This window comes from Glycine soja, chromosome 1 (genome assembly GCF_004193775.1).
Source record: "Glycine soja cultivar W05 chromosome 1, ASM419377v2, whole genome shotgun sequence".
In the NCBI taxonomy this organism is placed as follows: Eukaryota; Viridiplantae; Streptophyta; class Magnoliopsida; order Fabales; family Fabaceae; genus Glycine; species Glycine soja.
The window spans coordinates 55,055,771-55,071,471 of record NC_041002.1 but is presented as its reverse complement, the minus strand read 5'-3'; the positions used below and the strand labels follow the sequence as shown (position 1 = coordinate 55,071,471).

At 31.8% G+C, this 15,701-nt stretch overlaps 2 protein-coding genes across 2 annotated transcripts; both read right to left on the bottom strand.

Moving 5' to 3' along the window:
- Positions 1-883: 883 nt before the first annotated feature.
- Positions 884-6,430, bottom strand: LOC114424294 (phospholipase D gamma 1-like). Its single transcript, XM_028391136.1, has 10 exons — positions 5,258-6,430; positions 4,688-4,804; positions 4,290-4,484; positions 3,515-3,763; positions 3,309-3,377; positions 3,086-3,233; positions 2,710-2,858; positions 2,118-2,294; positions 1,815-2,012; positions 884-1,470 (listed from the first exon to the last, which is right to left on the bottom strand). The coding sequence occupies exons 1-10, from the start codon at positions 6,221-6,223 to the stop codon at positions 1,177-1,179; spliced, it is 2,562 nt and encodes an 853-aa protein (XP_028246937.1). The 5' UTR covers positions 6,224-6,430; the 3' UTR covers positions 884-1,176.
- A 1,970-nt stretch (positions 6,431-8,400) lies between these two features.
- Positions 8,401-15,106, bottom strand: LOC114424302 (homeobox protein HD1-like). The gene is made up of 5 exons (XM_028391145.1): positions 14,273-15,106; positions 14,059-14,179; positions 9,298-9,488; positions 9,082-9,213; positions 8,401-8,897 (listed from the first exon to the last, which is right to left on the bottom strand). The coding sequence occupies exons 1-5, from the start codon at positions 14,531-14,533 to the stop codon at positions 8,757-8,759; spliced, it is 846 nt and encodes a 281-aa protein (XP_028246946.1). The 5' UTR covers positions 14,534-15,106; the 3' UTR covers positions 8,401-8,756.
- Between the last annotated feature and the right edge of the window lie 595 nt (positions 15,107-15,701).

The window sequence follows — 15,701 nt, the reverse complement described above, 5'->3', positions numbered from 1 at the left end:
ATTAATATAAAATTATGTGATCAACTTTTATTGTTACATAATATTAATTTGTGCATAACTTGATATCAATAATATATCTTATTTTAATATATGAAAGTACATCTTGATTATAAAACAAAGAAAAATTAATAAATTATTTATACTTATTATTGATTATCATAATAAAAAATAATATAATTATATTATACGATTTGTTAGATTTTTTAAAATATGATTTTGAATACTTCCAACTTAACTAAAAATCTCATATTCCAATCTTGATATATACTTCTTTAAATACTCAAGAAAGAACTTTAAAGCTAGTAAATGTTATTTTTTTAGTTTAAAAAAACAATTAAAAATTAGTTTAGAAATCCATTTAAGGAGCTTCAGAATAATTTATTTTTTTAAAAAAAAAATAGCAACTGGGTGTACAATTATTTGTTGAAAATGAAAGATCCTTTATGATTGTGGGTGAGATTATGGTGCAGGTGAATGGGTCACACAAACAGCTCGCAGAATAGTGATCTTAGTTTTTAAGATAAACACGACAACTTGACAGAGAGATGGCTGCGCTGAAACTAGAATGAAACTTGACCCTACAATTCTTAATTGTATTAAATATATTTTTTGTGTTATTTGTGTCTTTGATTTAAAATAAAAGTCCACAAAATGAATCTTTACTAATTTCTTTAATTTTAATTATTGTTTCCTTCAACAAATTAAATCCAAATCTTTTCCGGTGTGGTTTTTATTAGATTTTTCCTTTGGGAATTGCAAATTAACTCAAAATTATACTAGGTTCTTATCATTTTATCGTTACTTACAACGACCTCATACATGATCCCGCAATTTATTTATTTATTTATTTTCATTTCAGGAATAGTAAATACTCTCATTTTCATTATCACATGAAAAAAAAAAAGTCCATTACCGTAATATCTATCAACATAACTACAACCTTACATTAATATAAAAAGGAAAAATGGATTTATTCGACTAAAAAATAGTAAAGCTGGTATTTAAGACTACCTTAAATCTTAAATAAGACATTGAGTAAACTAGTACTTCAAAGCAGGTTACAAGTTCAAATCTTTATACTCCTTTTCTTTTCTTTTCCAAAAGAATCTAAATATTGTAAATAAGCTACTAAAATCTGCTATAGTATTCACTGAGTTAGAGAACTCACGTAAATGATCAGATGGTGAGATTTTCTTTGAGTAGTGTGAAAGTGCCACTTATGTTCCCACCAACGTCTGGGAATGCCTCACAGCCAAAAAGAGGCTTCACTTTGCCCTTTGAATCAACTTCAAGCGGATATTTTAATAGATGACTTTTCATTTCAGTTACCTCTTCTGCTGCATATTGTCTCCAGTTAAACTCACTCAATGACCTTATCCGTCTTACACATTCAAGGCTCTCTGGTTCCTCAAAACATTCTTCCACGGCTCCTATATGTTCGCTCCATAGTGACATTCTATAACCATGCACCTGAAAAACACAACACAATTCTCCAACTTAAAGGGAAAAAAAAAATCCAATTGATTTATTAAATTTCAACAGAAGGAATCAGGTAAAGGGCCTTCGAATGTATCATGTATCATCATATTGCTTTCTCATAATGCATACGAATGATATGATCCAAGAACATCCTTCCACATTATAGTTATTTTCTACATTGTTTTATGTATATGTGCATGATAAGCTACCTCAAGCCTCTATATGATGATCAATTCACACGTGCGTTATATCATTCTGATTATAAGCACAAGCTACAGACTAAAGTTCTCAAAAAAATTGTCATAAAAAAGTACTTGTAAGTTCATAAATCTTGCCTGTCCGTGAGGTTTAGATTGCTTCTTTGCCCAAGTATGATTAGGCTGATATGCCCCCATTGCTATCTCTGTATCTCTGGTGCCTTCCATGGATCGCTGGTTTATGTTTGCAGACCCCAGTAACACATATTCATCATCCACTATCATTCCTTTTGAATGAACATAAATCATGAATCTCCGGTTCTTTTTAGTGAGTGCCTAGGTTACCAATGCGCAAAAACAAATGATAAACTTGTTTAGGAAGCAGTTAGACATCCAGACAGGGATAAACCATAAAGTTTATTCAAGAGGGTGAAAAAATACCTGAGGCTTGTTTTCTCCAGTAGTTTTTACATCATTTAAAACATTTTCATTGTCAGGTATCTCACGATTGCCAAGGCAAAAGAAATTCAAGTAGTCCTGTGGTTCATACTTATTGTCAAGCCCAGCCTCCTGTAGGGCCTTGTAAATTGTTTCATACATCATTTGCATTGTTTTGAACTGCCAAAATATCAACACGAGCATGTGAGACAACCACACAACTGAACCCATAATAAAATTATGTTATCTATGATTTTTTATCATACTATTTTAAATTTAAGGGTATGTATACTCCTGCTCATTTTAAAGACAAACTTTGCAAGAGCTTTTTCCTTTTAAATGGCAAACGTGATACAAGTGCCATGAGATCCAGGCAACAAATAATGAGCATTTTCAGCAATGCAAAAATATATATTTGTGCTTTTAAGAATTAAGATCATTTGACAATATGAAGCACCTAATAATCAGCTGTTTCTTCTGGCTTGAGACCAATTTTTTAACACCAAATCTTCCTAATCCATGTTCATGGTCTAGCCAATAAAGGTTTTTATTATTTGTCTCATTTGCACCATTTTAAGAGGTAAAGGAAGCCCACCTGCCAAAAGAGAATCCTCTGAGTAGCTGTACTTGTAGGTACACCTTCAGGCCACATAGGAATGACAATATACACAGAAAATCTCTCATGTTGTTTGATTTTATTGGCTATTTTTAATGCAATTTCCATTGGAATTAAGTTGTTTGCACCTGTGATGCCAAGGAGAAAATATTAATATATAGCAACTGCTTGTTTCAACTTACATTGAAATGTAAAAGCTGCTGAAATTTGCAAACAGGGATCCACTTCATTTTCTTGTTAAAAGAAGTTTCTTGCAAAAAATTTGCTGCTACTGAATATGATACAGCTTTACAATCTCTCTCTGTCATTCTTAAAAATAGTTTTTTTAACTTTGGGATCAGAGCTCAATACTCACCAAGGTCTTTGTAAGAATCCCAATTATATGACGAGCCAAGAAAGTATTGGTTCTCAATATAGATAAACTTTTGGGCTGCTCGAATTGCCTTGACATACGCTGAATGTATGCTCATGTCTATCAGTACATTCTTTCCACAAACCAAGTTCTGTTCAATGAAGTAAACGGAATTAGCATTTTCCTCCACAATAAAAAAATAAATTTCAGAAGAAAGTCACTTCACCCTTCTTATAGCATCTTGTGGTTCCTTTGGAAATCCTTTCACAGAATTAGAATCAATTGAACGGAAGACCTTCAATTAGAAAGAATGCAAAAGATAAATAATCAGAGACTTAACTTGAACAATTTTCTTAAATGGAGTAAGAATTCTTTGTTAGAAATAGGGGGTTGAATTAATTCTTCTATTTTCCAACACAATTTATAATATACCTGGGCATGCCAAGTCTCCCGGTTATTTTCATTCTGGCAAGGAACTTCATCAATGCCAACAATGTCAGGGATTCTATCAATTTTCAGTAATGAATCATCATGTGAACTTTTCATCTTTTGAAATCTATGCATTTTTAATGCCCTTAACCAACGCTCCTCAAAATTGGTGAGAATGTCATATGCTGCTGGACCATCAACTTGGGAATGCAAATCATGCCATGGTTGTCTTGGACAACCAGTAACTGGCCCCTGTTTATTATTATTATACGAATAAAACAAACAATTACAATGTAGATGACAGCATAACCATTATAAATTTGAAATGGATTCTGTATGCTGAATCACAAAACTCTTATGTTCCTTTGAAAAAGAATGACTTAATTGCACTTGAGGTTCCTCTGCCATAATTGAAATTCCACTTTGTCCCATTTTTTTCCTATTATTTTAACTTGAATATTTAACAAAAATGGTGACATGCTGGTTTAGCAGAGTGTTATGTCATTATGGATGACATTATTGTCCTAATAGTGCATTAGAATGTCACGCTATTATGGATATGTTGACATGAAATATAATAGAGTTTCACATCAGCATTTATGTTAAATATTGGATGTCTAGTTAATGAGGAATAATATTGCACAATTAAAAGGAAGTCAAATCTGAAATAAACGGGGGGAGCAATAACAGAGAGACCAAAAGTGTATTTAGAGTGGAAACATTCAGACAATTTTCTTAATTGGTAACTAGTAAAGATTAAACAAAAATGATGATTTACCTCAAAGTTAGGATTATGATAGTCATCTTTGTGTGTTGTCTGCAAAGTCCTAAAGATGGAATGGTTTGGGGTATCATATCGGCCCACACATAAATCAAGACCTCCGATGAAAGCTTTGATTTTTCTTTTATTCTGACCTGCATCAGCATCCACAATGACTGTCTTCTGATGATGGGTATAGATTGTTCCAGCTTCCTACCAGTTAAGTATAAAGCAAAATACTATTCTTTAAATACATATACAATATACTAGTAAGGTTACACGGAGTAAATCTATATATACAGCCGAGCATTTGAGTATCCCATCTGATTTTTTTACAAAAGATGTACATAAAAAGAATAAAACCCGAAGATAAAGATTATTTAACTTTATTCTTTTAACTATAGTATTTCTAATACCTGCGTTTTGACCCAGCTATGTCCTTTTCCACCAGCTCGTGGGCAAAGAAGCACTCGTACTGAAGAGTTCTTGAAAAACTGGCGAGTGTCCTCATCATGAGTGTTCATGAGTCCAACCTACATTCATAGTAAGTAGATGATAGAAGTAAGCAACTATTTACATACTATATTTTTCGATTCAAAATTAATCAACTGCAGGAGGCACGCCTTCCTGAACATGAAACTGACACATAAAAAGAAAACCAAAATATGGTACCACAATACCACAGAATACCAAATGAGTTATCTATAATTTTTTTCCCCACAAGTATTCTCCTTTGCAAACAACTCTGTTCAATGTACTGTTAGACAGTAAATGTGGATATCTTTCTCAGCAAGGATTCAAAAGTTGGTTCACCACTTGTAAAAGACTAATCTTTTTCCAATAGAAGACTCAACCCCCTTTATTATGAATTATATATAAGGTATGCTTTGTTTTCCTTCACAAAATAACTAATGGTTAAACTATACAAAGAAATGTACAAATCATAAAGAGAAACATAAATAATGCAATTATTTGAAGTTGGTTACCGTTTTAAATCCAAGCATGCTTTTAGACGTGGGATCATCCCAAACAAGGAGCAGCACTCTCACACCTTCCTGTGATTTGGCTTTGAGAAGATCACCTAAAGTGTAGGATTTTCCATTAGCACTATCCCGAATGAGACTAACATTGTAGTACACAGACCACCCCACAATGTAAACCAATCGACGAGCCTCACTTATTGCATCAAATATGTCATGCCAACAACTTCCATGCTTGTAATTCACATATCCATCCACCTTCAAACTGGGAAGGCAACCTTCTTCAACATGAGCATCCTGATAAAGTGTAACTTTTCCACCTTTTCTAAGGGGAAAGTAGGTACCAGGGACCCCTTCATAATCAGGACCAGCACCTACTCCATGGCTATAAAGAGGCACCTTTTCAACAGGGGTGTACTGAATGGATAAACTCAACACTGATCCACCCTTACATGGTTTCCCATTAGCACCAAGGATGGGGAAAAAGCCCTCAACTCTTGTTCCACTACATAAATGTTCCACTGGAATTCCCACTGCTCCAATAATCTGAGAACCCACAATATCACTGTCCTTGACAACAAAGTGAACTTCAGAAGCAAGATGTGCAACGGGGACATTGAAATGCTGTGTCCAAACAGGGTTCTCACTGTTTCTGATGACAAAAGTTCTGGCAATCACAGCACCGGCCACAGATACCGTAACATAGGGATCACTGGTTCCAGCTTTGGACATGTGACCTTCGATTTTGCCGCCAAGTTTTCGGGACAACATGGAAACCATTTCTCCCGTTTTCTTGTGGAACATGTCCATGTTGGGAAGGTTTCTGGCCTCGTTGACCCATATTTCTAAGTTGCCATGTAAGAGCAGGATCCTTAAGGAGCTCGAAGTGGTTTGAAATGGAACAATTTGCTGAGCCTGTCCATGGTGTGAGGCTCCAAAAGACGGAGTTTCACCATAAACCAAATGAGCCATGTAATGTAAGAACTAACAAGTGTCTCCTTTTTGGAATGTCAGAGTTTGTGAAAGAACAATAGGTAGGTGTTGGTGATGAATCTGACCAATGGAATGTGGGGGTGAGCAATGAGCATTTGAAGAAGTAGGTGTCATAGCTAGAGAGGGAGAAGACTGGAATTTGAAAATGGTGTTGACCCACTTGTGATATAATTGGAGTGTTTCAACTTTGACGGGATAAAGCAATAGAAGAATGAGATATAGAATAAGTCATGAATTGTGATCAAGAAAAAGTCTTGAATGCACTGTCAATGATGAAAATAAAAGCAAAAGATAAAACAAGTGGAAACAAAATACAATATTATATATAGCAAGTGGAAACAGAATACAACAACTTGGGTGAAAATGAATTACATCTTATATGAATTGTGTGTGTACAGTGAACGGTGAAGGGGTCAAACACTAGCAGCCCCAAGAATAGTAGTGGTCGTCATTGAGCTACTATCAGAGAGAGATGGCTGCGCGGAATCTAGAATTCCTAAATAACTGAATCATATCTTAGCTGTATAAGAGGAAGTGAAAAAATAAATATACACCCAAAACCTGATTCTATTGATTCAATTTTAATCAAAGGTAAATTATCTCTTAATTAATTTAATTTCAATTTAATAAAACAATTATATCATAATTAATTTGATTGCTTTAAAAATTAACTTGTATTTATAATTAATTAAAAAATTGTAAAAAAAATAGATAACAAAAATATGTTTTCGTACCTCCTAACAAAACTAGACCTTGGTTAGACAACATTGAACGGCTAGAATTTTCACTAAGGCCCAACAGGCCCAAACAAGTTGTAGATGTTAACTGAACCATAATACGCGAGAAAAAGGTGTATGTCAAGAATAAACAAAAGTATATCTACCATTATGTGATATATTCTCACTGTAGTAAATAAAAATGAGTAATGTTCTGTGGACATTTCAATGTTTCATTAATATTTAGAGATGAAAAAACAAAAGAGAGAAATAATAGATGTAATGGAAAATATAATATGACAAAAATAGAGATATAGGTAAATAAAGGATGTTTAATGAGTATTTGTAATAATGAAATGTCTATATATCATTATCCAAGAAAATCTATGTAAATTTTCATAAAAAAATAAAATTTATGTAAATAGCATTTGATGATACGTATTAAAAGCCTGAAACCCTTATGATAAAAAATAAATAATTAAAGCCTCAAACCCTCCTACATTTTTTGATCTTATATACTTGGTTTTTTAAATCATCTCACACTTGGTGGATCTTGTGCTAAAGGCAAATCAAGCATTGGGTTTAGTTGCCTTGCAGGCCTTCAAAAACAATTTTCAAAGAATGATCTCATCCTTAATGGCTAACGAAGGTTCGTGAAAGTGACACTTAATTTTGATTTAATGAGTATTAGATTTGACTTAGTTAAAAAGAATCTTATGAAAAAATCTAAATTAATTTTTTTTAATATCATCATAATTAGGACCTTAAACTTTCAATGATATCTTAAGATATCTCTCACAAGCTTCGATCCCTTGAATCTATTATGGGATTAATAATTATTCTAAACTTAAGTTGTACCCATTGGGTCTAAACCAAATAACCAAATATAATTTAAAGAAATTTTTTAAAAGAGGATTTTATTGAAGAAATTTTTTAAAAGAGGATTATTTTAACCAAACAACACATTACTCAAAAAAATTAATTTTAAAATTAAAAAATAATAATGATATTACCAATAATTTTAATTTTAAATTTAAAGTTTTTTTATTTTTAACTGTAATTTTAATTTTAATGGTCCCTATGTTAGCCCTCTCCAGGAGCTCAACTACATAGTTGTGAAATTTAAATAAATAAATCCAACAAATAGTTAATTCTTTAACTCGTGCTTAGCTTATATTTTATGTGATTCAAATGTTCCAACTTTATTATAACTTAATTGCTCATGAACGTGTAAGCCAGAAATCAAATTAGTGCTCTTTAAATCTGCCTTCTAGAGTCATTTCTACCATAGATGCATATTCTTATCATAATACCAGACTATCAATTAAGGTAAGATCAAATAAATTGAATGAGCTTTCATCATCAAGGCGAACCACGATACTAATGTGAAGAAAGCGATCTTTTGGATAAAGGAACTCGTGTGACATAAAAGTTCAAATATTGGACCAAAGAGCATATATATAAAGAACCGAGAATCTTTCAATCATCTGTGTAGTAGTAGGAATAGTAATAATTCTCCCGCCGGTCAGAAAAGTAGCAAACAATTTACAAAGATAGTTAAAAAGAGAGGCAACTTAACCACACCTAAAAGAAAAGTTTGCATACGTTAAATTCCACAAATTTACAGCCAGTCTATAATTTGTTTCAGCTATCTTACAATATTACAGTAACCCACATGCATCTACTATCTTTTGCATCCTTAGTGGGACTACACTCTATCAGCAATATTAAGCATGTCCTTATATATAGTTGTGTTGCTTGCTAGCTGTTCCACATAGTTAGGGACAAAATAATGTCTACCTCTTGCGCTTCGACTTCAAAGAGGTAACCGATTGAGAGTTACTGTGCCAGTTGCGTTTCCTTTGGTTGATGAACCAATTATTAATTTGCTTCAGCTGCAACCCTGTCTCCTCCACAAGTTTTGCCTTGTCATCTTCCTGCAATTAAGAAAGCATTACGAAGCGGCATGACCGCTTAATTAGCAAAGAAACATCATTGTGGAAATGCATTGCAGAAATAAGGAACCCTACTGTCAAGAATTAATTGGTTTCAAAGAAACATGAAATAAATTACCAAAATATTAATAAAAAGATGCAGGAATATGAGAAGGTGGTCACTTACAGTTGGGTAAGGCCACTTTGCATGTTGCTGCCACCAGTTCTTTAACACAGAAGTTGTGTCACCTGGTAATTTCCCAGCTCTACGTTTCCTTAATATTTCTTCCCTGACATCTTCAATTCTTGACTTGAAACCCTGCAGAGATTATTAAAACTGGTTGGTGATTCAAACTTAAGGAAAATAGCAAACATGTTACCTGCAAGCATGTATAAGAATGACCTGTTTCAGCTCAATCTTTAGTTCCTGGCGAACTCTTTCCATCAATGACCTTTCAGATTCTGTAGGAAGTAATGGACCAAATCCCATCATGTCATGCCCTTCCGCGCTAGATTGATCTAAAGAAAAATCCATTTGTAAATCATCTTCATCATCTGACATTGTTGCACCAGTTCCTTCTCCCAAACTCACTCCTGAAATATAATTAAATAGCGAACCAGATGGCTTAAATTTGGGAACATTTGAAATGGTAAAAACAAATATGTGATTTGATGCCAAAATTCCCATGTACTAGGTTGTGGATAATAAACTGTATACTAGAGAAATTATAGTACTTCACACATCACACATGTAATAACCGGTAGATACTAGGAGATAAACTTCACACATCACACATGTAATAACTGGTAGATACAAGGAGATATACTTCACACATCAAATTATTGGAATTGGCACATAACTAAGGGAAGGGGGCTTGTTATGTCTGGTATCTTAGCCTCATCTTATTTTTACTTTGCGATTACTCTTCAAAAGAAAAGTTTATCTTTCAGCTCCAATTAATGAATTAAACCAGAAAATACCGTATATTTTGGCCTGACCACTTTGTCATTTGAAAGTGTAAGTCACAGGGAGCAGTCTAAATTGAAGGGTCCCTCTTTTGTTAGTGGAACCGTGACGGGGTCTCGAAATAATGCCAAAATGTTTGACACATCTTAATCATACATAAAAGCAGACATTAAAGTTAGTTTCCGGTAACATCAATGATGGACTAATCATCTATTTTCAATCATAATTAACCAATGTCATTGCCCAGGCCAACTGAATTTTCTCGTAAAGTGAGTTATACTTTGAAGAAGTCCACAAGGGACAGTTGAATATCCTCTTCGTTTTCCAACTTAAATAGGCCATATGTGCGGTCATATCATGAATAATTATGAGGTGCACATATATAGTTGGATACGGATATAACCATAAATGATTCACGATATTTAGCATGAAGCATCTCTAGTTAAATTAGAAAATAGAAATTTTGCGATGGAAATTAAATTAGATTATTTAGAAGAAAAAAATTAACATGGAAAGAAATTCGTCATATGGCTGCTCATGCATATATTAATTTCTTAAAAGACTAACATGAGTATTTAATCCAGTTTATTATAGGAGAAGGAAATTAGTCATTAATCAATATATATCTTGCATCGACATAAAATGTTACGTAGATCAATCAAGCTTCAAATACATACCAAAAACTATGAGATAAATAACTAGATACTCGCTTGACTTTTGTTTTAATTCTTTAACCTTTTGTCAATCTTCTCCCTCGACTTTTGTTTAACAAGTTTCATGCGCATACACCCATTTATAATAAGAAAATTTTAAATAAAGAAGCTCTATATTAAGTAAATAATATATATATATATATATATATATATATATATATAATATACTTACAGATTTTTTACAATATTACTTAATTAAAAACTGTAATGTATAATAAATTTATTTAACTAACAACTAAAAAATAATGTATATTAAACTCATTAAATTACTTATAACAGTAAATATTCTTCATTGAGATGAACCGTATAAAGACTCTTATGTAGTTTCACTTTTTGGTGGATGACATTTACATCTTCTAAATGTTGTTTACGTATGTATTATGTAGTAGTCCATGTATGATGCATTATACTACATATACATGGCAGCCGCGTTAGAATAGAACACAGCATGCACCAGCCAGTCAGCCTCAAGCAATCACAGACACCCTCAGCTCGTCCATGGAAGCATTACCAATAATAGGATTACCATTTAGCAAGAAAGAAGTTCTAAATAATTCTGAATGGCTCTTAAAAAGGGTTTCGATTTTTTAACACCCATTTCTTTAAAATGTTTTCCTTCCTTTTATCCTATTTTCTTTTTTTATCACGTCATATAACACACCTCTCTCATTTTCACTTTCGTCTTTTTTTATTCTTTTTTTTCTCTTTTTTTCCAATTATGGCATGCGCACACCTTTTTAAAAAAATGTGAGATAATAAAAAAAGCTTGTGTATTAGGAAAGGAATTAAAGGAAAGCCATCTATATATTATACAATAAACTTTAATCTTTTCAGACCTATATTTTTACACTTCCAACAGTTTGGGATAGTGAGGCGTTTTTATTCATTACATTGTGTTCCTAACATGCCTTTTATCTTTACCTATATTTTTCTTTAATACTTATATATGTCACCATCATATATATATTTGTGTGTGAATTGTTTTCTCTTTCTTCTTCTTATCTCTTCTAATTTCTTTCTTGCCGGCAATTCATGATAGTTACATACAATAATACTTGCATTAAAAAATTAAAATCTATTTTACATTAAAAAATATAATGATAATAAATAAATAAAAATAAATCTATATACTCTAATGTATATTCTTAAAGCAACAAATTTTTTTGTTAATTGTGTGAAGACTTTGCATGTATTCACTTCAAGACCAATTTCTGTTAATTTGATGAGTGAAATTCTAAAAATAAACCATTTTTCTACTTTCCAAGTCTAAAATTAAGTTTAAATTTTGTTAGTTTGTGTAGATACTTCTATTTATAGTATTAAAGAGATATGGATTTGGGTTTTGTTCAAAAAAAGAAAAATTTTATTTAAAATAACTTCATATCTCTTTATCTTTATAAAAAAATAAAAATTATTTCATATCTTTTTATCTTGTATAAGATAAAGATAATTTCTAAATAATCACACGACTAATTATGATAATTAATTACATAATCTGATCCTAATATGTAGCAATAAAATCTTATTCTTATTTTGTGGGCAACTTTCATATTTATAAAATAATACTCTTTGTTTATATTAATGATACTAGCAAAAAATATAATAATATTCCACAAAAATATTTATTTGATATTTAATCAAATAAATATTTTCTTTTGCAAAGATTAAAATTTGTGTATGACTCTGAATGTTCAATACTAGATTGATGGTAAAATAATCATAATTAATTTATTAATTAAGGTAGGTTTATAATAATACTCCTTAACACCTAGATAGCAAGTAACATTTTTTGCCTTCAAAATCATTATTAGAAGAATAATGCAATTTTTTATTCCGTCATTTATAGCTCAAAGTTAACTCTAGAGTATAATATTACAATCAAATTTTAATAAATTAACCCAGATTATATCTAATCATTGAATGACTTAAGAAACTTTTTTCTTCTCTCCTTCAGTTGTCATAGTTAAGGTCTTAATTTATCAATACTCCTTAACTAGAGTTGTTGGATTCCTTTCGAGTTAATAATTAATTCTACAAATATTTAATTATATCTCATACTCATTCAATTAGTACACAAAGACATTAAATGTCTCAAATTTAAACATAACAAATAACTTATTAATTAATATTATGATCTCAAGCCAAAAGAAATTATTATATTTCTTCTAGTGCATTTCCTATTAGTGTATAAGGTAAAATTAACCATTAAGAATTCTCGATTCAGTCTTATAAATGATTCACATATACATCATCTATATATGTAATTTAATGAATATGATCTATTTATTTTTATCCAACAAAGATCATTACATATATATTAATCTGTTTGAATTATTAATGTTCTATTCACAATTATTTTTTAATAAAAAATAATTTAAATTAAAATTATAAAATCTCATTTTTTATTATCATAATCTTTATTATAATAATACATTTTCAATTTTAATTAAAAACTTATCAAATTAATAATTTAAAAAACATTAAATATAATAATAAAAAAAAATTACTCTAATTAATAACATAATAAATTACATCTTAAACATACGTAATTATTCCGAACAATTCACGCATCAAGTGTGTGAAATGATCGTGTTTGTATTAGAATTAGAAATCCGTAGTAGAAAAATGGTACTTGTCCTCAAATCAAATCAGAACTGAATGCTGATGCGGATTGACAAGAAGCCTAAGTGCCTAGCATTTTGGGATTTTTTTCTTTTCATGCAGTACATCCATTGCAGGGAAAACAAACGAGGAACGGTCAATCAACTGTTCCAAGTGTCTCTCCCAAAACAAAAACTGTTCCAAGTGTCTCATATTATTTTATAATCATTGTCATCTCGTAATTTGTCTGATTTCCCCGTGCCCCACTTCCATTTGATTTAACTAAATACTTACTAATGCTAATATAATTAGTAGGATTTCCCCCCCTGAAAACTGCATTATAAGTCGGTTATGGCATTGTAAGTCGTTGGCAGTGCCATAGTGGGACGAGAGGGTCTACCATTCCTCACCAAACTAACTAACTCTTCCCATTGCCATTTGTGTACACTCCACAAGATAACATTGGTAGACCCTACCACTCCATTCCTTAGTCTAATTAACTCGACAAGAAAAACTTTTAGAAAAGAAATTATGTATACCATTATGCAGCTTCTTAAATCCCGTCAGACACAAGAAACAACACAATACTTACATACATAAGCCCGTAAGGGACATGATTATGTGAGAAGATTAATTTTACGCGCCCACTAAAAGAAAAATAAAATAACATCACATATGCTTGCCTAAAATATATAACTTGTTCGATTTTTTATTAATATAAATAAACAAATGATATTTATATTAGTATTCAAGTAGCAGATGAACCATTTATATTTAGTATTCAAGTAGTAGCAGCTTGTTTATCTAATCTAATCTAATGAAAAACAAAAGATTAAATTAAAAAAAAAACCAGGGAGTAAAAGTAAAAAGATAGATAGCATACCAGTTAGAGCTTGTAAGGCATTTTCGATATCACGGCAGGCCATGACAGCCTCGACGGCGTGGACTCTTACATGTTGCTGAAGCTGTTCTTTGAAAGTACACAGAACTATCAAATATTGTGCCTGCGGTAGTAACACCAACAACATCCATCCTGAGATTGTCTTTGTTGGCACAAATATGATCAATCACTTAGAAACAAAATACTATAAATTTACCAGGAAGTTGTCAAGTTCTTGGCGGTGATGAGGGGAGAGAGAATGAGTGTTGTGTGAGACATAAGAGCGTAGAAGATGGTGAGACTGAGATAACTGAGCATCGATGAGTGGAAGCTGGTCGATCGGGGTGGCCACACGGAGGCATGCCACGTGTGCTGCCAGAAGCTGCTCGTACAGCGGATGAGTCGTTATCTCCGCCTTCAGCTGACGGTGGTGATCGCCGGAGACCTCACCCATCAATCCCAAGCTTGGTTCTTGCATTTCTTCCTTTCCTTTTGTCAAAGGAAAAGGGAAAGGAGGATTGGGTTGAATAGGGTTATCGGGGAAAACAAAAAAAGTGAGGCTTTTAGGTTGAGGTTGAGGACCACTCTATTCGGTAATAGGTGTAATATGTAAAATGATTATGATTTTGTGAGAGAGAGGGAGAAGCACAGTGCACAGTGTACACAGCACACAGTTGTATCGTTTTCGGTGTATATAGGGATCTGAGATACAACTTTCTGCACCACCTCTGATAAAAACAAAGATTTTACATACACACGGAAAGAGGGAGAAGCAAGGGCATTAAAAACGATTGATTGATTTGAGTGCTGCTGGTGCTTGTGAGAAAGAAAGAAGCAAAGCAAGGGCAAGGGGTATGTAGAGTATGGATGGATTCAAGTTTTGTTTTGAGAGAGAAGAGAGTAACAAGCTGCGGAATCATTACTATGAAAGGGGTCAGAAAAAGAAGATAAAGCTGCTTCTGTCACCTGACAACTTCATTTCTTTTCTCTTTTATTTTTTTATCTCGAACATTAAGGTACCTTGATTTGATTGGCGACGATGGTTTTGAGTTTATCACCAGTCAGTACGAAAGAAAAAAAATCTGTGGCTTTTGCGAATACAAAAGGGGATAAGAAACAGACAAAATAATTAGGTGCTTCAAGGACTCTATTAAAAGTTTAAGATTTTTTTATAGTAGTTCTTTAATTTATTTTTTACGAAAATATTTTTATTTATTAATTGATTTTGTATACATTTTATATATATATATATATATATATATATATATATATATATATATCCTTTTTAAGCAATAAATTTTTCTTTTTCAATATTTAACAAAAAAGAGACAATTTCAATCAAACGGGTAGAATTATTACTAACATGAAATTTTTTTCTCATGAGAATAATGCTATTCAAGTCGAATTTAAGATGATTGATTGAACTAGAACGACCCGTGCAAGTTAATTCATGCACTTGGTAATTTTAAAAGAATGCAATTATTTGATAAATTTTCATGTAGTCAAAATTTATTGAATAAACACTTAGTTTAATTGTTTATTGAAAATGTATTTAAATGTAAAATAAAATAAACACTTAATAAGAATTTATTGAATAAACAATATGGGAAATCAAAATCCGAATCTCCGCTAAAAGAAATGTTTAC